This window comes from Cynocephalus volans, chromosome 17 (assembly GCF_027409185.1).
Source record: "Cynocephalus volans isolate mCynVol1 chromosome 17, mCynVol1.pri, whole genome shotgun sequence".
In the NCBI taxonomy this organism is placed as follows: domain Eukaryota; kingdom Metazoa; phylum Chordata; class Mammalia; order Dermoptera; family Cynocephalidae; genus Cynocephalus; species Cynocephalus volans.
In genome coordinates, this window is record NC_084476.1 from 43976543 (window position 1) to 44001339 (window position 24797).

The following is a 24797-nucleotide window of genomic DNA, read 5'->3' on the forward strand; positions in this document are numbered from 1 at the left end:
TTTTTCACCTTTGACCAGTGGGAGCCTTATTCAAGTTGGCTCCTGAATACTTTTGACATTACCTTACTAGTCTTTAAAAACTTCCCTACTTTCTGGTATGACAAGATGTCCCAAGATTTTTTGCATTCCCTAACTGAATCTGAAATTAGCTATTTTTCCAAGACAGTGGTTCTCAAAGAGTGGTCTGGGGACCCCTGGGAGTCCCTGTGGTCCATTCACAGAGTTTGTGAGGTCAAAATTATTTTCATAATAATATTAAAATGGTATTTTCCCTTTTTAACTCTCATTTTCTCACATGTGTACATGGGGTTTTCCAGAGGCTACATGATATGTGGTATTATGACTGAATACAGAAGCAGTTATAGGATTCTGGTGTCATTTATTAAGCCAGACGTTAAAGACATTTACAAAAAGGTAAAACAATGGCATTCCTCTAATTTTTGTTAATGGGTATATTGCTATTTTTAAATGTTTTAATTTCTGATGCAGTAAACATCAATAGATATAACTCACATAAACAAACACTCTTTATGGTCCTCAACAATTTTTAAGAGTTTAGAGAGGTCTTGGGAGCAAAACATGTGAGAACTGCTGCTTCAAGGAGCCTGGTTCCTTTCAGTGGAAAATGGTATTTAGAAGATCACAACATAGGAACTACAGATGCTTTTGGTTACTGTATGGATAATTGGAAGTATGTGTCTTTGAGATTATCCACCAATTAGATCAGTTAGATCCCTGTGTTTTATTTTACTTTTGATTTTAGGGATTGCTTTTTGTAAATTTAATTTTGTTTTATAATGATACGAAATATTTACTTCTAAAGTAAAACCTACGAAATAAGATATATTAGAGAAGTCTAGCTTCTATTCCTTTCCCTGCCTTATAAGTAACATTAAAAAAAAACAAATCAATTGTTATTGCCATTATTTTTTAAATTTAAGCAAATATGTATATACATATTTTTTAGTATTACCACCACCCTCCTCTTTTTGGATAAAGGTAGCATTATGTATACACTTCTCGCCACTTAGTTTTTTTCACTGAACAATGCATTCTGGAGATCACTCTACAGTTATACATAAAGTTTTTCCTTATTATTTTTTATGACTGTATTAGCACTCCATTGCTTTGTTGTACCATAATTTATTCAACCAGTCCTCTATTGAGATATTTTGGGGTTATTTACAGTGTTTTGCTATTATAGGTCATGCTGCAGTGAATAGTCGTGCACGCCCTTTCTCATTTACGTCGTATCTTCGGGATAGGGCTCTAGAAATGGGATTGCTGGGTCAAACAGTGAATTCATCTCTGTAATCCTGCTAAATACTAAGCTACTCTTTTTACTTCCGCTGTACCTGCTCAAAGTCACTTTACCAGTTACTAACAGGGTGGGGACCTGAATTTGGAAGTAACTGTCTTCACGACTCTCTAGGTCAAGGGAAGAGGAATTCCAAGGTGGGTGAGGAAAGCAAAGAATTGTGCATCTGAACATCACATTCACTGAAACACACATAATCATTCTTCCACCTCCCAGTACACAAGTTCTTCCTCCTTATCAGAACCTCCAGTCCTCTGAGCTTCCATACTTCCTTCTTATGGGTCATTCCCCTCCTTACCCCCATAACTAAGGCCTCCCGTGCCCCACTCGTAATCCCCGCCGGTAAATCGGGGTGGAGGGCTTTGCGCATGCCTGGACATTGCTTTCCTCGCCAGACGTTTGGAGCCGGGGCAGGAACAGGACCGGGGTGTGACGCCATAACCGCGCGCCGCTCCCTGGTGTTCTCGCAAGGTCGCTTTGCGGAGCGGAGGCGTATGTAGGTGACTAAACCCTAGTTTGGGGTCGCGCTGTGTCCTTTTGCCTTTGTATCAGCGGCAACATGTCGGGGTACACGCCAGATGAGAAACTGCGGCTGCAGCAGCTGCGAGAGCTGAGAAGGCGATGGCTGAAGGACCAGGAACTGAGCCCTCGGGAGCCGGTGATGCCCCCGCAGAGGACGTGGTCTCTGGAGAAATTCTGGAATAAGTTTTTGCAGGATGGGACCCCCTGGAGGAAGTTGGTGAGTGACAGACCTCCCCGTCCCCAGACACAGCCCCACCGTGACTCCCAGCCCGGTCGCTAAACGTCCGATCATTGCAGCCATACCAACGACTGACACTGTTCTGCACCTGCAGATCTCCTTACCCAAGGGAGAATCAGGTTCAACAAAGACTTAAGTCTAGCGAGGACGCTGTCTTGTCCTGTGAGTCCTGGGCTGGGAGTCTGGAGTCCAGAAGCATGTATGGTCTTGGGAGAATCGTGCCCTTTTGCTGTCAAATGTGATGAGGACTCGAATCTTAGGTTTTACAGGACGCTGCACGTTTGGTTCTTTCGACTGTGGTTATCTTCCTGCGGAGTAACAGTCTTAGTATTTGAGGATAGTTGTCTAATTTGTAAGGTTGAGATTATAGAGAGAAACTTACACTGCACCCAACTACCGGAGGCCACAGTGAGCCCCTTAGCTAGTAGTACAACCTCATGTGGTCGCCATAAAAGACAGGGTCCTGGTGACTCATTCAAGAACCACCTTTCTAAACCACCTCTATGTAATTTTAACACACTGTTTCATTAAAAAATGACATTCCTGGACTTTGCTGTGCGGAAAATCACTCATTCAAGGACTGGTCTTTATTTTCAGGGTCTCTGGGTATTTTATTGAAGTCTTAATTAAATCGCATCAATTATGGGTGATGAACACATCCCACAATTGCTTTCAGTATCTACAACATTGGCTAATGATAATAATAATAGTAATAATAATAATAATAATAATAATAAATGAAGAAGAAGAAGAAGAGGAAGAAACACTTGAGTGCTTGCTATGTGCATGGCACTTTCATGAGGATTTTACAATTGTTACTTCATTTCTTTACTCCTATAAGGTAGAAATTTATTTCTAGTCCTCATTTTAAATGCGAGGAAACTGAGGCCTACAAAAATTCAGTGACTTACCTGTGGTCATGGAGTTAAGAATTGAAGTTTAAGTTGAAATCCATATATATATACTTTCTATATTTCAAAGTCTACTGCAACAGAATTGGTGCAAATTTTTCTGAGAAAGTGGTATTAGATACTTACTTATGGTGGTAAAATTCAACTCTTTAATTCAACTTTTCTTTGACCCTTTGTATACTTCACTTTACCTGTTGACCTTGGCAGTTACTGATTGAAAGATGACATCCCACCCATCAATCAGCCAGTGATCTAAGGAAGTAAATAATCATTTGTTTAAATCCATCTTGTCTTACTTTGAATTAATTATTTTCTTCTGTAATCATGTCTGTTTTAATACTTAGACTTTAGATTGTCTTTTCCTGGAAAAGATAGGTATGTTTTAGTCAATTTGGCTGCCACGTAAAAATTCCATTGTTAGTTCTCTTTTGTCTTTCTCTTTTAAAATAGTATATCAGAAGGCATCTCAGAGTGCGCTTGGAACCCCTATCTCAGTATGTAAAACGTTCTTTTTCCAGCATCAGTGTACTCAAGGGTGTCTGCTTTAAATTTAGAATGATGTAAGTGGTGTTGATTGTGGGTATCTGAAATTGATAAATCAGGGAGATGACTTTCACCTGAAAAATTCTGTAGGTTTATTACTGTGTTAAATCCGTTAAAATTATTCTTTCATTATTTATGCCATGTTTTATCTTTAACAAACTTATGAGGAAACTTTCAGAAGTCTTTCTTAAAAAAGATATATTTATAAATGCCTTACTACAGTCTCACAAAATACTACTTTTAAGCCTCGTTTGCTCTGGACTCTGTAAGTATTCCCTAGCAGGTCCTACGTTTAGCGAAAATATTTGAGTGGATGAGGTTAGCTACAGACTGTAAGAAAATATGTACCAGTTAGAGATTTGTAAAATAATAACAACATTGTTAAATCATCAATGCTTTTTTTTCTAACACAAACATAAAAAAATGGGATATCTGTTTATTTTGTGTCCTTTCCCCCCAGGTCTATAAGACATACTATCACAGTATTTTTGCTTTTACTCATGTACTTGTACCTGCTTGGACTATTCATTATTATTTCAAATATCATGTGACTGTAAGTATGTTTTAAGTATTTCCTTTTAGAATTTATTTTTAATATTGTTCAAAATTATTTTGTATGTGGGTATGCTTTATCCTGCTTTTTTAGTGGAAATCTGCCACTTTAAACTGATTTTGTTCTGCTTTGAATTCTTTTAGGTAAAAGGTTTAATGAAACTTAAGGATTAAGTATGATTTTTCAAAAAGTTAGTCCTTATATTTACAACTTGAAATGCATTTCCTCATAGAAATGTGAGAGTACTTCTGATAGTTCATGGAAAAATAGACCTACAAGATAATACAAATCTTTCCATGAACTTTTCTAAATGCAGTTATAGTGCTTAGATGATCAGAATACCAGTATAAACTTGGGGTCCTGAGTAGGAAGGAAAAAAAAAGAATTTCTGCCCCTTTTTTTGAGCGTAGATCTGGTATAAGATAAAATTCAAAATAGGCAAAGGTTATCTTTATCATTATCTTGTTTCCCTATCCTTCATTTTAAATGATTTTCCTCAACTTTCTTTAGAATCAAGGCTATCCAAAAGCTTGAACTTTTCACTGAAAGATCTTGCATGGGCTGACTGAACTGAGCCAGTTGCCATGTTCTAAAGGCTAGAGATGGTGCAGTCTGGTGCGGGTGTTGGATCCCAGGCAAGATGAGGAGGGCATACATTTTGAGGAGTGGCATGGAAGGGAGAGCAGCCGTGGCTGCCCAGCATGGAGTGTTGGAACATAGATAGAGTGAGGAAGGCATTCTTCTACCAAGTAACCTGAGTAGGTTGTGGGGTGGGAGGTGAGCACACCTGTTTGGGGAGCAGCAGTGGCAGCAACCCGGTATAGGATGTTAGAACCTGAGCAGAGGGAGGAGGACATCTGGAGGAAGGGTAGTGTGGGGCATTGATGGAGGTGACAACCTGGAGTGAGATGTCAGAACCCAAATGAGGTGAGGAGAGTATTCATACTGGGGTGTGGTGGTGGTGACAGGAGATTGGTTCTATATAGGGAGATTGATCAAATAAGCACATATGTTCATGATAATGGGACCCTGGATTCTCACTGTTAGAACAGATATGTGTTTGAAAACAGAGAAAACCTTGTGGTGCTAGGATGGAACTGGAGATATTGATTTGAACTCATAGTTTTTAATATGTATTGATGTAAATATAGATATGTGTGTGTATGTGTTTGTATAGGCATCTTCCCATGCTCTGTCCACTAAGTGGGCCTGGGGGGAGTGATACATCTTAGTAATTAGCACATCTAGCAGCCAAGTCTTACTTTCTGAAGACAGTTCTGTGTTGGAAGGAACCAGAACACCAAGGAGAAATGGCTGATTCCAGGACTGGAACAGGGAAAGTACAAGATGAGCTTGGAACATATTGTGTCAGGAAGTAAAGAAGTGTTCAGAGAATGATGGGGACATGTCAAAAGGACAGCCAGCTTGAAAGGACTCCCACAGGGACAATTTGAGCTTCAAAATAAATGATAGTAATAAACGAAAGTCAACTGAATAAATAAATGAAAATCCGTGAGTACAGACAGATATAAATAAAATTAATAAATGGATAGAAGAGAAAACTTTTGTGTGTGTGTGCAATAGATTGCTAAATAATAAATGGACAGGGTATATAGAATTGGAAAAGTCACATTTGAGAATTGTCAGTAATATTTAATTAAGCCAAGGAACATCAAAGGGTGCTAAAACTAATCTTAATATACCTATTTTCAAAGTACTTATTTGTTACAAAGGGAAAAAGAGTAACACTGTAGTGGAGAAATCTGGCAGACACCACCTTAAGTCAAGAAATCTAAATTGACTTTATCAATAATGAGACAAACTAAATTATGTACTACTTGATAGGTTGCAATAAGAAGAAAGTAGCATCAGTTTTGTGATATTCCTGCCCAAGGTGCATAATCTGAATCTAATAATGAAGAAACATAAAACAAACCTAAATTGAGAGATTATTCTGCATAATTATTGGCTTGTTACCTTCAAAAGTGTCAAGATCATGAAAGTTAAAAAATTGTTCATTTGAAGACTAAAGAGACATGTCAACTAAATCCAATTCTTGATTAATGGGTATAATCTGAGAAGTCAAAAGAACAAAGATGGCATTGGCAGTCAGTATTTTAAAGAGCCTGCACAATCAATGAAGAATAACTTATGTAAGGGGATTCTATGAGAAGTTCAAACAGTTATCAAGAGAACTGGTAAAATTTGAGTGGGTTCTTTAGATAAAAGTAGTAGTGTATCAGTGTTAATTTCATGATCTTGATGATTGTAGTGTGATTATTTTAAGAATATTATCCGTATTTGTATATAAACTAGAGTAATAAACCAGTTAGCAATTTACTGTAAAGTGATTCAAGAAAAAAATTCTATTTATCATTCTTGCAACTTTTTGTAAGTTTAAAATTATTTGAAGATAAAAAGAAAACAAAAGATAGGGAGAGACTTCCTAACAAATTATAGGTTATCCGGTTGAGGTTTGCTTTCTGTTAGCCTGCTGAAAGGATAGTGAAACAAATAACCAAAATTGTTTGGGGTTTTCAGAAAATCCCCTCTAACATGACTTGTTCTCTGTTAATTGTGTACGCTCTTTAAAATTCTGATTGCTGACATCATCTTTGTTCTCTTCACTAAGCAGATTATGTCCCTTGATCAATACGTATGGAGTGCCTAGTATGTCCTCTTCCTTTATTGCTACAGAAGGGATATATAAAACCAAGTTCTTGACTTGAAGGAGTTTATAGTAAAGTTGGAAAATAGGTATGATTTCGGTAAGAGGGTGGAGAAAAATTATTCTAGTTAGAAGGAAAGATATGGAGTCAGTAATGAGCATGGCCATATGTACCCATGACTGAGGAAATGATTGGAATAGAAGAAGGTCTCTCTTGATTAGGTAGGCTGAGACCAATTTATAAAAGGTCTTGAAAGCTAGGCAGAAGAGATTGAACTATGTATAGTAGGCAGTAGGAAGCTTTTCATTTTTAAATAGGGGAGTGACTTGATGAATGTAATATATTGAAGAAAACATAGGAAAGCATTGATATGTAGGGTGAATTGAAGGGAGGAAAGCTCTGACAGGCAGATTAGCTAGAGGCTGTTGCCGTTCAGATGTTAGTTGATGAGAATCTGTTAGAGTGAAGATAGCAGGGAGAAAAAAGGAAAGTGAAGCTAGGAGACACTTTTAAAGGAAGAAACACCTGAAGTTAGCACTCGATTAAGTTGGGGATAAAAACCAAAGTTCTGAGGCATTTCTGCCTGTAACATTTCTAGCTTTGGAAGTTATAAGTAGGGTTTTTGGAGGGGAAAGCTTTCTGATGATGGGGAGGAAGTGAATTTGTTTAGGAGCATGTGCTGCCATGGAAGTTTCTGAAGATGGCCTGTCTTATGTGTTAGAAACATGAGATTGGTTGGGGCTAGTGGGAATTCGAGTTAGGTTAAAATGTTTTCACTTTATAATCCAATAGTAAACTTTCTGCAACTGCTAAAGGGGGCTGACAATTTATATTTCTGAGGGTCAGAGGATAGTTTATATATCTGTTGTTGATGGGCTTAAAAAAACTTTATGTTCACCTGCAGCTCCACAGGCCACTTAATATCATTTTACATCTGTTTTTCCCACTGTTTTAGCATGTAAGACACCAGAGAAGAAAAAATATTACTTTCTGTCAATGAAAGTTTTTTTATTATCCGAGAGTGTTTTTTGAGTACAGAAAGAACTGGTTACAGTTACTTGTAATATAAATTAATACTCAATTCGTTAGTTTCAAATTTGAAAGCCCACTTTTTTCTTAATTGTTTAAGTTAAGTTTTAAAATTCCCTTAAACTATTTGAAGTAAAATAAGAACAATCTTCTTTCTTTCTTCGTATTATTTCTGGATTAAGTGAAATTGAACTCTCCTGAGACAATTCCACTTACAAACATAAACAAATTCTCTTAAATGCTTTAAAGTGCATTTATAAATTTTATATGTTCAATTTTATTTTTAAATATTTACAGGGCAAATTTATGACCATAAGAAGCAAAATTTTTTTCATTTTAAAATCATAAGTCTAAATCAATTATGCATCTTAACTGGAATCCTGAACCTAAAATGTTCTAGGATGAAAAGACACTTATCTTCTAGGAAAAGCAAATTTAACAAGCTGCAGTTAGTGTGTTGGCAATTCAGGACATCAATACGGTTGCTTAACTAAGGGATTCACGTTCAGGTAATTTTTTCTGAGCCATGGATGAACATATTTAGTTAAACATTTTGTGTCAGTAGAAGTCCCAAAGGCCACCCCTTTTCTTTATTCTTTCTCTTGATTCAGGTAGGTGGAAGCCTGCATCTTTGATACGATTGTAGACCGTTTGCTTCAGCTAACTTCTTTACTGCGGAATTAAATTGTAAATCTCTCTGAAGACATTTCAGTGTCTTCTTGCTTTTGGCCACAGTTTTTAATAAAGACATTTTAATGACCTCATATTGTATTCTGAATTTCTCATACCTGTGACTCCAATTCTCCAGGTCTTATATCATGCCAATAATCTTTTAAATTTTTTGGTGTGGATGTATGTGCTTGATAAGTACATATTCAGCAAATATTTACTTAGCACCTCCTGTGTGCAAGGCACTGTTCTAAACACAGGGATGCAGCAGTGAACAAAGCAGATTGAGTCTCTGTCTTCATGAAATGTTTATTCTAATGTTGGAGTCTGGCAATAAATACATAAACAAAGAGGTATATAATGTTATTATATAGAGAGTTATTATATATATAGAATAATACGTATATGTTAATATACGTATTAATTATATATTAATATATATATATATTATATAGAGAGAGTGTTATTATATATAGAGAGTGTGAGATGCCTATGTGATAGCCAAGTAGAGATGTTGAGTAAACAGTTGGATGTATGAGTCTGGACTTCAGTAAAAGTTTGGATCTTAAGTTAAAATTTGGGATATGATCTGTTTTATTTTCAGAAGAAATCCTAACACCATAATTAACAGAGTTACTTTTTTTACAGAAAAAACCATATGGCATCGTTGAACGGAAGCCCAGAATATTCCCAGTAAGTCTTAAAACTTCTCTGAGTTTTCTTTTGTTCATTATTTTTCTCTCTTCACCCCTCCACCAAGTGATCATTAGACTAAAATGTTTTTCTTCTTGCTGTCAGTTTAAATGCTTGTTTTGTGTATTCTTGTAAAAAAAAAAAAAAAAAAAAGTTGGAGGAAATAGGTTGAGGTAGAATTACAGTTAAAAATTGGAAATGGGCATATTTATTTTCAGTCTTGTTTTATGACTTTGTCTTAAAGTGAGATGACGATACCAGCTGTTTTTCACTGGTGCCCTCTTTCATGTTGGGTAAAGGACTTATAGCACAAGCCTGAGCAGACAACCTAGCATGGTCACAACTGAATTTCTGCTTTTATTTCCAAACTCTCATTTCCTATGGCTTTGTGCCTCATTTTCAAGATTGGACCTTAAGCTGTCATCTGTACATTTAAAATCCATTAATGTGTGTTTTAAATTTTATACTTTGAATATGTAAGCCATAATTTTAACTGAGTTCTTTCAGTGTTAAGATTACTCAGTAACTAGTTGGCTATTTGGGAGTTTATTGTTTAGCATAGTAAAATACATGTTATAATGTTGACTATTTCTAGTCACAGATCTTGCATGAACTATCATAACTCCAAATTCTATAATTTAAAAAAACAAAGCACAGTGATTCTTGCTTCAATCAAATGACATAGACACAATAATCCATTATCTATTGCAACAAGAGAATTTTAGGGAGAACCACCAAAATTGGCTGACCATCCCAGTTGGAATTCTGATTTAGGAAATAGTAGGGGATTTCTCCTATTATTCCGTTGTGTGTAATTGATGTGTGTCAGGGCCTATGTAGTCTCCAAATAGAAAATTATCTTGTTGGTTTCACCAGTTGGGCAATTTATATTTATTTAGTCTTCCATTTATATGTTTGTTTACTATTTATTTATTTATTTTGCCATTATTATTCAAAGGAAAAGGAGGGCTCTCTTCGGAAGACCACATAAGTGATTCTCTAGCATTTCTCATATTTCTGTATTTTTTGCTACTGTAGTTCTTTTCTATTTCTGTGCCACTGACCCCTCTGAAAATCTTCCCTTTTGAGAAACTGAAGAATGTTCATTTGTACAAATGTTTTAGAATAGAATGGGCAGTTAATAAACACCCAAATCTCAGTGGCTTAAAAAAAGTTTATTTCTTATTGACATCACAGACTAGTGTGGATGCTACAATCCTCCTCAGTCTTATTGCTGTGCCTCTGAAATATGAGGCTTCCAACATCGTGGAAGGGGAAAAGAGGGCTGGACAACTTGGAATGATTTTAAGGTCTAAGCTTGAAAGTCACTTACATTGCTTCTCAAGTCATATTGGCTGGAACTCCTCATTGCCCCCAATACTCATATCTGTATGCTCTCTGTTATTTCCAACTGTTATGCATGGAGTCCTTGCCACAGTCCATCCTTCTAGTCACCAGAGAGTTCTTTGCTTCCTTCTTCCCACACATATAACACTCTCAGTACCTCCTATAGGGAGAAATTCGAAAGGCCCATTCCATCATTACAGCTAGCCCAGAATCCAAAATCTACAGGTGATACACAGTAGTATCTGTGAGGTTTAAATGTGACTTCTCTTGATTTGAGGATCATTGAATTAAGAAGGCAAGTTAACTGTATTCCCCAACCCTACCCATTGTTCAGTGGTGGGAAAGCACAGCAGTCACTGGTTCTTGGCAATTCTGAAATCCCAGTAGTGAAACATTGTAAAAACTCTTAACTCCTGTGTGGAAGTTACTAGAATGGGCACTGATTTTGTTTTCTGGAAGGAACAACTTTGTCCATTGTTCTTCCTGGTCCCTGGCTGTATCCATGGGGTTCTTTCTTTTTCATTATCAACCTAGACCACATATAAATGGGTATTGGGAAGCATACGCTCCTTAGGATTGTACAGCCTTCAAAATCTGCCTCCTGCTCACAGAAGGCTGAGTGCCAGAGATTGTTTTAATTTCAAACATTCACAGGCATTTATAGTCTGTGAATATCCATTCATCGGCCATCCATTTCCCTCAATATTTGATAGGCATGGAAAGAAAAGTACTTAGTAGACAGCTAATCTACTTGCTTCTAGTCATGCCAGTATCTGTTCTTTCTATACAGTTATAAATTTCTCTCATTTCTTTGTTCTCATGCTTCTCTTCTCTCAACTCAGTGGCAGTTATGTGTAGGCCATCTGAAACAGACTGGTTCAAAGGCTGCCTTCATTGTGATCTTAGCCATAGGGCTGAGTCCGTCTGTTTACTGAATTTTATTGGGCTTCTGTTGCTCAGAATCTGTGATAACTTTTACTATTTAGGGGTTCAGAAGCAATCTGATTTTCTAATACTACAAGGTCTTGAATTTTTAGATTCTGTCCGTTTTTATTTCTCCTCTCAAATCAGCCACTTCTTCCCTGAGCTCATGTTTCTTTAAGTACATTCCCAAGGCAGCCAGTAGTACATACTATAACTTCTTTTTCACCTACTTCTCCTAGAACCTCAAGTTCATTAGGCAGTCTGTTTCCTACTTATTATAGGAGACATTTTGCTAAATAGTTTGCCACTGCCTTTTGTTTCCATCTTTTAACCTCCAGTGCTTATGTCTTTGCCACCAAACTTCTAAGCCAGTGACATATAGTTTTGATTTTTATTACAGCAGGATTAGTACCACTTCAAGGCACTAATTTCTGTGTTAGGGTAATGCTAAGCTGTGGTAACAAATTGTTCCCAAAATGGCTTAAACATAATGTTTATTTCTTCATTAGATAACAGTCCTGAGCAGTACTAGGTCAGGGAATGGCAGGGGTGGGGGTGGGGCTAATTCTCCTCTACCCAGTCATTCAGGGACTGTCAAGAGAATCTGTTAGATTCTGACAGAGAATCTGTTATCTTAAACATATGACTGGAACTAAAGCTAAGCAATTTGCCTAAAATTATAGTTTGTCAATGGAGTTTCCAAGATTCCCACCACTTGGTTCTGGTTTCAAAGCCCTTTGGACTACAAACAAAGTTTGCATTCTGTCTCCAATATATAAGCCAAATGGAAAACTGGTGATACATTACCTTCCCAAATTGAACTGAAGGTGTTTACCTACAACTTCTTTTTAGGGCTTCTATTTCTTAGGGCCATGTGAAATAAGGATTATCCCTTTGTCACTTGGAGAACACAACTTTCATGATGTTTTTGGTTACTTTGTTTCCAAGGAAACTTCTCCTATTCTTTAACTTGTACCTTAAGATTTTGAATACTGGTTGCTCATCTTTAGACAGCTTCTACTTTGTCTAAGTCTTTTTTAAAGACAATGCCAGAACTCAACTAGATTTTCCATGAGAGGGCTGACCGATATGGAACTGAGGAGAACTATCACCTCTGCAGACTTAATATTTTTTTAGTAAATGTGTTTTCATTTTTCTAGGGTGATACAATTCTGGAGACTGGAGAAGTAATTCCACCAATGAAAGAATTTCCTGATCAACATCATTGAAGATTACTTACAAATTTCAAAGGCTTATTATTAGCCCAAGTTTGTTCCTACATTACCATATTTACTGAATATATTTTCTGGAAAAGTGACTTTAATAAAGTTAACTCTCAGAAATGTGTTGTAATATTCCTTCCCAAACATTTACAATTTGGAATTATTTGAATAATAATAAGTAAAAACGGGACATGCTAATAAACAACTGGTTATATGGAAAACCAGATGTAGGAAAGTAGTTATATGATAGATGTTTTTTCTTACACAGTACTTTAATTTGGTGTGAGGGTATGCAACAGAGTGAAAAGTTGAAAAAAACAAAAATAAGAACAAAAATTCCACACACTTTTAAAGGTTTTCTGAGGCATTTTAAAAGAAGTATTTTATAAACTTTATTGGAAAGCTTGTCACTCCATCTATGATCTGAGAGGTTGTCAGATCTAGGTTGCTTTTAATTTCGTCATTTGAAAATGTAAAAGACTAAAATCTGTTTGAAAAATTTGCATGACTTTTATAAAGGATTATGCAAAAATACATTTGGGAACTTTTTATTATGAATTTTACTTTTAAATCTACGTAGCATGAGGAAAAGAACTGTATTTGCAGAGAATTAAATCCAGAGGAATTACAAATTTTCGTTCATCCCGAAGATTTTGTCTGGGTATTCCTTCGTTAGCTGTCGTCGTGCAGCTACTGTCGATGCATAGATGACGTATCCCCAGGAGATTAAAACAATTGCAAGCAGTAACTAGAAACAAAAACAAACGCAAAAGGGCTGTAAAAGCAAAAAAAAAAAGAAAAAAAAAATGCGTAGTACTTCCCCTCGCCCCGTGAATTTCATTGCTAAGGTGGAAATGACACAGACAAACCCGAATAAAGGGTTCAGAGGCGCGTACCCAGCCACCCTTACGTAAGAAGCGGAAGCTCGTGTCCTCCAGGAAGAGGCGGAGTCTAGGTGAGGGAGTGAAATACTTAATTCAGGAATGGATTCTGGAGTTTTCTGGGATTGAAGAAATAGGGGGCCTTCCGCCTGCGGGCCCAGGTGTTCGATACTGTGGGACCCCGCCAGACTCGAGACTTACCACGGAATAAGTCCAGTCCAGAGTGCGGCGATTCACTGGTCTCATGGTAAGGAGGCGGCGGCGAAAGCCGCGGGGCCCTACAGTAATCTCCTGGGCGGTGGTTGCCGAGCGGCAGCGGCCATCTTTCAGCCGGGCACGAACGCCCGCCCATTAGCTTCCAGGAACTTTTCCCATCGTCCCGGCCGGCCTCTTCCGCCCGGAGTTGGGGGAGGGATCACGTGACCGGGGACCTAGCCCGCCTTTCTGGGTGGGAATGAAATAAACCAGAAAATATGATAAAAATTGCTTTTTTTTTTTGTTATCTCCCACCTGGAGAGGTAGGCGTGCCTCCTCAACCAGTTTTCTTTCTAGTTGCAGTCAGTATTAAGGCAGGATAATGTGCCGTCGTGTGCATTTGAAAAATAATCCATGTTTTAAATATTACACCGGCGTCTAACGCTGGAAGAATTAACGTTTTCCCCTCCTCTGTTCCCACATAATATAGTTAGACTTTCGTATGTTCATCTTTGACTTAAGCAAGAATATTTTATAGAACAGTGACAACTGTTATGGGACACCCTCTTAATTGAGCCCCTTTTCAAGAAACGTATGGTCTGAAAACGCAGTGGCTTGTTGATATTAATATTTCTAAGAAACAGCGTGTCACGCGTTACCCTGCATACATGTACCAGCCACTCAACAAGTGTTTATTGAGCGCTCTTTAGGTGCTTAGACCGGCAGCACATGTGAAGTATCAAGCCCGTAGCACGGCCGTTGGGCTCGCGAACGCACCACGTTCCGCTCTAGAATGTTTGCGTGCTCACAGTTGAGGCCCGAGTGGTAGGGTCTGGCAGTGCCGCTTCAGGCTCGGACGTGCCTGGTCTCTACGTCTGATACCGTTTAAATCGGGTTTTAACCCCGATTTCGGGGAGTGGGAAGGGACAAAGCTCTCTTTTGAGAGAGAAATCTTATCTGTTTGAGGAAGTTCAGGCCCTGCTCTGTTAGGTCAGATTGTTTCTCCCCAGGCTGGAGTAGATCATCTCCTTCGAAACTCGGTGTTACTTCCCAGCGGTGCAACCGGGGGTGAGACTCCTTGTAACAGTTCCTTTATGTATACCCTAGAGATAATCTTAGTCACTTCTCACACAGTTTGGTGAGGCTCAAATGAGACAAAGATAGTTTTCGTTTTTTCCTAGTAAGTTAGTTGCGGACATTTAAGTTGTGTCCCTGTAACTCCGGCAGTTAATGAGAAGAGCGATGGTGATGATAGCGACTTCTGCGTCGGAGGGTCACGCTGCTCTCAGTCTGGGAAGGGAGCGGTGGGGGAGGGCCGGGTCTCGGGCCGGAGCCCACTAAACCCCGCCTTCAATGCGGGCGCCCCTCTGTCGCGCATGCGTTATGAGGGCGAGTGTTGTGTTTTGACCCACCGGGAGCTGGGGGTGGGTCTCACTTTCTGCCCCGCCCCCAGCCTGCCATTGGTGATGAGCATTTTACGTTACAGGGGTCGCAGCAACCGCCGGGGTCTCCGCTGTCTCGCGAGGAGGGTGAAGCGCCCCCGCCTGCTCCTGCTCCTGAGGGTAGGCGGAGAAGTCGCCGGGTACGCCTCCGCGGATCCTGCCGTCACCGACCCAGCTTACTGGGCCGTCGAGAGCTTGCCACGAGCGCTCCAGCCAGGCCTGCGCCGGCATCCTCTGGGGTGGGTAAGATCGCGAACAATGGGGCGCGGGGGTCGGAAGGGCTGGGCGAGCTGGCGCTCCCGCCAGGAGCGAGGCCCAAGGCTGAGATCTCGGCGTGAGGGGCTGTCGGGGCCTCGGCAAGGTGGGGGTCTCGGAGGGCGGCTCCGGTGGCGCACCTGTGGATTTGCGCCGGTGGGAGGATGAGGGTTGCGTTTCCAGAAGCGCTCCCGAGGAGCGTGAGCCTAGCCATCCTGGAAAGAGCTCGGTCTCTGGGAGAAGCAAACAAACAACACCACCGAGTCTGAGTCGTGGCATCTCCACTGACAGGGTGTGTGACCTTGGCTAGTTCCTCTAACCCCCTGAGCCTATCTGTAAAATGAACATGACTGTATTTTAGTTCGTTATAGTTATATAATACACACGGTGCTTATCTTAGATACTGGCCGGTGGCAGTTCTCAATCAGAGGAAGCGATTATTATGACTGTGACTGTTGGAGTTGACTGTGGAGTGTTCCACGTTCTGGGTTGGCTTGCCTGCCTGTGGCGACTTCATCCATCCAATTAGTGCAGCTTTCCTCATGCATGGGCTACCAATTCGTAGACTGGAAGGGGGTGGTGCCAAGATGAGGCACATAGTGATTTAAGAGGAAAACTGAATAGAATTTTTGGTAGGTAATTTTAAGGATTGTTTAAGTTAAATTAAGAAACAGCTACTCAAGATTTAATAGTCATGAGGGTTTTAGTGCATGAAATGCAAAGCTATATACAGTCAGCCAAAACCAATTATGCTTATCTGAGATGAATAGCGTTAGAGGGGAATGGTTCCTAAGCAATTCTTTTTATTGCTGAAGTTGAAATTAAATTTGATAGGATCTGGCCAATAGATCCTATAACTTTGGTATCCTCTTTTGGAATTGGTGATTAAACTGTAAAATAAAGTTCACTTGTTTAAAGTATATAAAGTATATTTACAGAGTTGTGTAACCATCATTATTATCTAATTATAGAATGTTTTCATTATCCCCAAAGGAAACCTCATTACCACCCCCAAGCAACCACCAGTCTACCTTCTCTATAGATATGCCTTTTCTAAACATTTCATATGAATGATTCATACAATATGTTGTCTTTTGTGACTGAGTTTTTTTTTTTTTTAATTTAGCGTATAAAAAGGCTCAACTGTGTTGTAGCATGTATCAGTAGTTCATTCCTTTTTATTGCCAAATAATATTCCATTGTGTGGATTGACCACGTAATTCATTCAACAGTTGATGGACATTTGGGTTTCTACTTTTGAGGTATTATTACTAATGCTGCTGTGAATATTAACATACAGTTTTTTGTGTGGACATAAAAATATATATATATATTTTTTGACATGTTTTCATTTCTCTTGAGTAGATAATGTAGATGTGGAATTGCTGGGTCATGTGGTAATTCCACTTCATTTGTATGTTAACATTTTAATTTTAATATTTAGTGATGATTTTGAAGAGGTAATTTCTTATTTCATGATCTACGTGCATTACCGTTGTTTGATGTTTCTGATGAATACTATTTTTTGTAGCTAAAGATATTCCTGTGTAGAAATACAAGAGAGAACTCCTGTTTACTCTTTTTAGCTATTATAGAAAACATCATTGGTCATTCTTTAGCCTTATGTTGCCAAAGTGGTTAACAGGCTTATAAAACTAGAGAAGGGATGACTAAGGTTTTACTTTTTAAAAATCATACTTGAGTTTTTAAAAATTTAAACATCAAGTTTACTACCTCTTTCCTATAATAAATTGATTCTAGGTTATAATTTTTATGTGAACTGGAAATGCTCAGTAAACACTAAAATTTTACATTCCAGAAAAACCCCAGATTAAGATAAAATGTTTTAACTTGAAATTCACCAGTCTTTTTTCCAAGTCTAATAATCTCTTCATTATATAAAGGGGAAAACTAAAGTCTAGAGTTAATGTGGATTTCTTTGGTTTACAGAGCTAGTTTTAGTGAAACCTGCCTGGTCTTTAATCTAGGTCTTCTGATAACTTCTCCAGTTCCCTCCCCACCCTTCTCTACCCCTTCCCCATAGAAAATACACACTGTCTCTGATCCTAAAGGTTTTTATTTTTATGGGTTTTTTTCCCCCGTAAGCGGATGGATAAAAAAAATTAGAAGTAGGTGGAAATGTTGAGAAATATTTATGCAGTATTAAGTTTTCAGAGTTTAAATATATTAACAAAAAAGTGGTTAGTATTATGTTATAATTCTACTTTTCCAGACCTGTTAAAGATTTCAGTACAGTGGTGATTTTTGCATTTCCAGTCCAGAAAATGGAAGACTAGAAATATTTGGGTCCCTGAAGAAACGCATTTGTTCATCATTGATTCTCTGTTAAATTATGGTTCTGAGAAAGCTATGATGCCCTAGATGAGCAAGTTTAATTTGAAACCTATGATGGAATGCTTGTATTTCACAATCATGTGTTTTTGTTGTGAGTTTTATTTGTTTTTCTTATAGATTGTTAAGGCAGTGTGTCTATTGTTTAGAAAATTACTGTTATTTGACTGATATGAGAGCAGTTGACCCATGATGGACCTTCCTGTAAAAGAGGAGGTGGAGGAAGATGAATAACAGGCCTAGGGAAACATAAAAGAAGAAATTAATATTTAATATATAAAAAATCATTAGTATGAAATGCAGCTAAAAAGGAGTTTTATAAGATAGGCCAAAATATAATGCCTACTGGATTTCAGCTTTGGCAAATTAAGAGCCAATAGAAAGTGATAAATTTAAAGAAGACAAAACTAATCATTAACGTCTTAGTGATCCTTGTGGGAAAAGATAGTAGGGAAGGGGACTGAAAACATAATTTCAAGATACTTCGTGGCTTGACTTTTGGCTTAAATACAAAAGCTAAGGAAGGCTTCTTAGGAATGCTGAAGGTAATCAGTGATAAACTGAATATAATAGTGTAGTAGAAATAATAGTAGTAGTAGTAGTAAAGTAATAACAGCAGCTAACATTTACTTAGCAGTTACCATGAACCAGTGTGATGAAGCACTGCCCTTGAGTGCTTTTACTAAATTTATTATTTCATTTAATCTTTACTAAAAGGTCCTTTTTTAGTGGAAGAATCTTTGGCTAAAATTCATAGAATTGGTTAAACAGAAATTACATCTCACTAAAGCTGTTTTAGAAAAGTACATATACAGTATTATCACACATAAAATAAATCAGTAGTCTGTATTGTTAGGGGCATATGTATATGAAAGATGTAAAACCATACATAGAAATAACATCAGCTGAGGACTGTGATGTTCTTGTCTTTTGTTTTCTAGAGAGGGATAGAAGGGGAAGATAAAGGAAATTTTTAAAAAATCTGGAATTACTATGAGAAAATGTTAGTTGTTAAATCTGAATGGTAGAGATGAGTACTTGATATATCTTCTTTCATACTTTTTTGTATATGTCAAATATTTCTCAAATTATTTTTAAAAAGAATAATGGAATTTTATATAATTTTGAGAGCTTATTACATACCAGGAACTTTTTCTAAGGGCTTTTTACATCTTCACAAATTCTGTGAGGCAGATTCTATTAGCACTGACCTACAGATGAAATTAAAGCACAGAGAGAGTAACTGGTCTACAGTCACATTGGTAGTGTGGAACCAGAATTCAGTACCAAGAAATCTGACTTTAGAGTTTACGCTTTAAGCACTATATTACTATGCTACACTGCTCCTTTATATTACAAAAACAATGAAGCACAGAAGTATTTTCACCAAACTACACGTTTCAAGGCTTTATTTGCATCTTTGTTCAGATTATTTAGTCATTCTTCTTTTTATCAGGTTACTGATATATTTCTTTCCCTTTTACAGATAATGGCATCAGCTGCTAAGGAATTTAAAATGGACAACTTTTCACCTAAAGCTGGCACTAGCAAATTGCAGCAGACAGTACCAGCTGATGCATCTCCTGATTCTAAGTGTCCTATATGCTTGGATAGATTTGATAATGTGTCTTACTTAGATCGCTGCTTACATAAGTTCTGTTTTCGCTGTGTACAGGAGTGGTCAAAAAACAAAGCTGAATGTCCACTCTGTAAACAGCCTTTTGATTCTATTTTCCATTCTGTGAGGGCAGAAGATGACTTCAAGGAGTATGTCCTAAGGCCTTCATATAATGGTTCTTTTGCCACCTCTGATGTTCGACGATTTCGCTACCGTACAACTATGACAAGAGAACGAAATGCTTCTGTTTATTCACCTACTAATGCCATAAATAGAAGAACAACAACTCCACCAGATAGTGGAGTACTGTTTGAAGGGTTAGGCATTTCAACAAGATCTAGAGATGCTGAAATTCCTCAACTTATGAGACAGATTACAATAAGGAGGCCAGCTACAACAGATGAAAGATCTTTGCGGAAAATTCAAGAACAGGATATTATTAATTTTAGACGAACTCTTTATCGTGCTGGTGCTCGAGTTAGAAATATTGAAGATGGTGGCCGCTACAGGGATATTTCAGCTGAATTTTTCCGTAGAAATCCAGCTTGCCTTCACAGATTAGTCCCCTGGTTAAAACGTGAACTTACAGTTCTTTTTGGAGCTCATGGATCTTTAGTTAATATTGTACAGCACATCATCATGAGTAACGTTACTCGCTATGACTTGGAGAGCCAGGCATTTGTATCTGATTTAAGACCATTTTTACTTAATCGAACTGAGCATTTTATACATGAATTTATCAGTTTTGCTCGGTCTCCTTTTAACATGGCAGCTTTTGACCAGCATGCTAATTATGATTGCCCTGCCCCTTCATATGAAGAAGGCAGCCATTCTGATTCTTCGGTCATAACAATATCTCCAGATGAGGCTGAGACCCAAGAGCTGGATATTAATGTAGGCACTGTTAGTCAGGCACCATGGGATGATGAAACTCCAGGACCATCTTACTCAAGCTCAGAGCAGGTACATGTTACCATGTCTTCCCTTTTAAATACTTCTGACAGTTCAGATGAAGACCTTGTCACAGGAGGAGCCATAACTCAGATACCAGGAGTACAAGCCCTTGAGGACCTAAATAATGACAGTGATTCTTCTTCAGATAATTGTGTCATTGTTGGATTTGTTAAACCACTAGCTGAGAGGACCCCAGAACTTGTTGAACTGTCCTCTGATTCTGAGGAGTTAGGCTGTTATGAGAAAACGGAGACAGTGAAAATACAAGAACAGGAGCAGTCTTACAGTTCTGGTGATAGTGATGTCAGTAGATGTTCATCTCCACACTCTGTCCTTGGAAAGGATGAGCAAATAAGTAAGTGTCATGATTCTGGTACGAGAATCAAATCAAAGAAGGAAGAGAAACGATCTACATTGTCATCTCCCGGAGACCTGAGCTCAACTATGAGAGGAGACAGAATATATTCTCCATATAACCATAGACACAGAAAGAGGGGAAGATCAAGAAGTTCAGATTCACGTTCCCAGAGCAGAAATGGTCATGACCAAAAGAATCATAGAAAGCATCATGGGAAGAAAAGAATGAAAAGCAAACGATCCAGAAGCAGGGAGAGTAGCAGACCTAGAGGGAGAAGAGACAAAAAGATGGCAAGAACTAGAGATAGCAGTTGGTCCAGAAGAAGCCAAACTCTGTCCCTAAGTAGTGAAAGCACAAGCAGATCAAGGTCTCGTAGCAGTGATCATGGTAAAAGAAGGTCACGGAGCAGAAATAGAGATCGCTATTATTTGAGAAATAATTATGGAAGCAGATATAAGTGGGAGTATACTTATTATAGTAGAAACAAGGACAGGGATGGCTATGAATCCTCGTATAGGAGGAGAACTCTGTCCAGAGCCCATTATTCCAGACAATCTTCAAGTCCAGAATTTAGAATTCAGTCCTTTTCTGAAAGAACAAATGCTAGGAAAAAAAATAATCATAGTGAAAGGAAATATTACTATTACGAAAGGCACAGATCAAGGAGCCTGTCTAGTAATAGATCGAAGACCGCATCTACAGGGCCTGACCGGGTGAGAAATGAAAAGCCTGGAGGAAAACGAAAATACAAAACACGACATTTGGAGGGTACTAATGAAGTGTCTCAACAGTCTCGTGAATTTACTTCTAAAGTGAAGGACAGTCATTACCCAAAATCTTCATCAAAACTGGATGGAAACTACAAAAACGAGAGTGACAGCTTTTCAGATAGTCGATCATCAGACAGAGAGACAAAACACAAAAGGAGAAAAAGGAGGACCCGGAGCCTCAGTGTAGAGATAGTTTATGAAGGAAAAGCTACTGATACAACTAAACATCATAAAAAGAAAAGAAAGAAACACAAGAGGAAGCATAAGAAACACCATGGAGATAATACTTCACATTCTCCAGTTGTAATTACCATTGACAGTGATAGTGATAAAGATTCTGAACTAAGGGAAGATACAGAATGTGGTAATAGTGGTCCTCAAGACCCTCTACAAAGTGAGTTTTTGGCTCCTTCCTTGGAACCATTTGAAAGTAAAGATATAGTTACAATAGAAGATGAATTTGGTGTCCTGGACAAGGAGTGTGATGTTACCACACTTACTAACAACTTGAGTAATACCAACAAAACTGTAGATAATCCATCCCAGGCAGCTTCAGTAGGAGAAACTCTTGATGTAAGAGAAGAGAGCACCTTTGCTTCTGATTTGGAGAACCAGCCCAGTAATGTTGTATCTATTCAAACTGAGCCATCAAGAAGGCAATTGCCATCTCCACGGACATCGTTAATGTCAGAGTGTCTCGGTAGACTGTGATATGTCTTAAAACTGCCAAAGCATCTCATTGAGAGTTCTGATGGTATAAAGAGGGAAAAAAAAAAAAAAAAAAAAAAAAAAAAAGAACAATGTCATCTACTGCAGTCTATTTAAAGATAACTTTTGGTTAAAACTCTTTTCCCCCTTAAAATATTTTAAATGATTTTTTTGGTGTTAATTTGTAAAAATCATTATTTGTTCAAAATGTATGTATGTTCCACCCTCAGAGATATGCACTTTTAAGTGAAGAAAATGATATTGGTAGCAGTTTATTTAAAACTTGGGATCCTTTTTAAATAAAAGATATAAAATTTAGAAGTTATTTCATAAAGCCATATGGTATTGACATATTTTTAAGGTAGTCAATGAGTATTTTTGAATTTTTTTTGAAAGTTATTCTGGAGATGTGTGATAAGTTAGGAGAATCCCTTTGGACAGTCTTTATTTTTCTTAAAAATTTGTATGATTCAGAACCATTTCTTCAGGTTAAATTGAGGCATTTAAATCTGCACAGTTTATCTTCTGCCAAAAGAAAAGTTTAATGTTACCTTTATAAACTTGTTTATCTGGACTGCCAATAAAAGAAATGTGTATTCAATAAAAGAAAAAATAAAACAGTAACAGTTCAAAACAATCAGAAATTTTCCTATGCAATATTGCTTTTTTAAAAAGTAAAGTTATTTTAGTAGAGCCAAAATCTTGAAAATAACAGGATATAATTGTGTCATAAATACTAAGTTTCAGGTGATCAGCATGTACAGATACTTCACAGCTTTAAAGATTATTTTAGTTCTTTAATCTGATTTTAAGGAGTATCTTAATTGCTTTCTATCTTCAGTAAAATGCAATTGGCGTTTAGTTTACTAAAAATACAAAACCCCTTGCCAAACTTCTTTTACAATTGGTAGTTCTTTTACAAAAATTGGCTATGTTTATATTTTACCTTGGTTTAGAGGTGATGAAATTGCCTTACAAGCTTAACAGTGAATAACAGAGCTTGAATTAAATCTAAATTCAGCCTTCAGTTTGTCTTGCTACCATATTTATTTATTATTCAATAGAAGTTTGAATGTCTGCTGTGTGGCAGGTTCTGTACTAGGTTTTAGTGATAGAGCAAAACAGATATGCTCCCTGCCCTCATGGGACTTACAGACTGTTGAATTAAGACAGATAATATTTATATAAATATAACATTACAAATTAATAAGTTCTCTGAAGGGAAAGTATAATTTCCTTATAAGAGTATATAATGCGAGCCTAATCTCAGGTGGAAATGATGATTGAATTGGGATCCAGAAAACAAGTAAACATTGGCTGAGTAGAGTTGCTGTTAGCAAAGGAAAATATAAAGATCCAAAGGTAGAAGCAGCCTAGCATATTCCAAGAACTAAAAGAAGGCAGGGTGAGTTAGCTAAAGGACAAAGTGTGGGAGCAAGCTTTGTAGGCCATATTTAGAATTTGTTTATCCTAAGAGTAGTTAGAAAGTTGATTTAAAATTACAAGAATCTAAAACTGATATTGGCAATTTTTAGTAAGCTCGGACATTGAGAAATTTTGGAAAGATTATGGTAGATCAAGGAATATCCTTTGAAATTATGAAATTACTTTGCAGTTACAATATGATTTTTCTTAATGAGTATTAAAACCTGAAGCATGCTGTTTTATTCCAGGTTGTGATTTCACATCACGTTTTTAGTAAAACATTTAATGAAACAATACAGCACCATCGTCCTCTTAGGTGTTCAAACCAAAGATTTCGAAGTCTTCGATTCCTCCCTCTCTTTCGGCCCCCTCTTCCAACCACCAAATGTCGGTCATTAAATATTTTTCTAATATTTCTATTATGACTTATACCATCTCGCCTAGGCAGCCAAGATCTCTCACCTGTATTACCTTAATGCATCTGCCTGCGTCCGCTGTTGCTCTACACCCAGCCTTTTCCCCAATCCATTCTTGATGCAGCATTCAAAAGATCTTTAAAAAAAAGTGTTGTCTTTTTTTTTTCCTATGGCATTCCCCTACTTAAAATCTTTCAGTAGTTTGCTGTTATTCTCTAAAAGCAGACAAAAAAACCCAAAAAACAAAACCCAAAATTCCAACAACATGATATGGTACGGCTTACAGATCTTTGGCCAATCAGACTCCATCTTCAGCATTTCTGCCACCTCATTTGTGCTTAGGCCACACTAGCTGCTTCAGGTCTGTGGAGGTGCTGCTCTTTACTATGGCAGATCTTCATACATGGCATTTTTCTTCTGCTGGAAATTGAACTCCATCCTGGTTAAACTCCCTACCCCATTATTTCTCCTTAATTACTTCCTCTTTGAAAAACCCTAGACTTCTTCAGAGCACTCATTGCAATTGGTAATTGATTACTAAATGCTGTATTTCTCACCAGTCTGAAAGTTCTATGATAACTATGTGTACTGGTATATCCTTTCACTATATCACATAGGAAGTGCTTAAAATATTGGATGAATGGGTAGTAGGTGCTAGAGATTTAAAAAATTGTCTGAAACCTGACCTGCTTTCACGAATCTCCACTATCTATAAACTTTTAGCCTAATAGTGTATACTTTTAACTTTTTCTTTTGAATTCAATGTCCATGGCATTTTATCTCA

General features: G+C 37.6%; 3 protein-coding genes across 4 annotated transcripts; 2 read left to right on the forward strand and 1 right to left on the reverse strand.

Moving 5' to 3' along the window:
• Positions 1 to 1734: 1734 nt before the first annotated feature.
• Positions 1735 to 12759, forward strand: NDUFB6 (NADH:ubiquinone oxidoreductase subunit B6). Of its 2 annotated transcripts, XM_063082498.1 has the most exons (4): positions 1740 to 2057; positions 3993 to 4085; positions 9101 to 9145; positions 12577 to 12759. In XM_063082498.1, exons 1-4 carry the CDS (start codon positions 1878 to 1880, stop codon positions 12643 to 12645), a joined length of 387 nt encoding a protein of 128 aa, XP_062938568.1. In that variant the 5' UTR covers positions 1740 to 1877; the 3' UTR covers positions 12646 to 12759. The 2 variants fall into 2 exon arrangements, with proteins under 2 accessions (XP_062938569.1, XP_062938568.1); XM_063082499.1 differs by lacking the exon at positions 3993 to 4085 and having other exon boundaries at positions 1735 to 2057.
• A 226-nt stretch (positions 12760 to 12985) lies between these two features.
• Positions 12986 to 13856, reverse strand: SMIM27 (small integral membrane protein 27). Its single transcript, XM_063082416.1, has 2 exons — positions 13722 to 13856; positions 12986 to 13387 (listed from the first exon to the last, which is right to left on the reverse strand). Exons 1-2 carry the CDS (start codon positions 13764 to 13766, stop codon positions 13265 to 13267), a joined length of 168 nt encoding a protein of 55 aa, XP_062938486.1. The 5' UTR covers positions 13767 to 13856; the 3' UTR covers positions 12986 to 13264.
• On the forward strand, positions 13597 to 22792 carry TOPORS (TOP1 binding arginine/serine rich protein, E3 ubiquitin ligase). Its single transcript, XM_063082415.1, is given in 4 exon segments — positions 13597 to 13767; positions 15202 to 15396; positions 19251 to 22165; positions 22167 to 22792. Coding segments are annotated over 4 exon segments (3132 nt in total). The 5' UTR covers positions 13597 to 13764; the 3' UTR covers positions 22186 to 22792.
• Positions 22793 to 24797: the final 2005 nt, after the last annotated feature.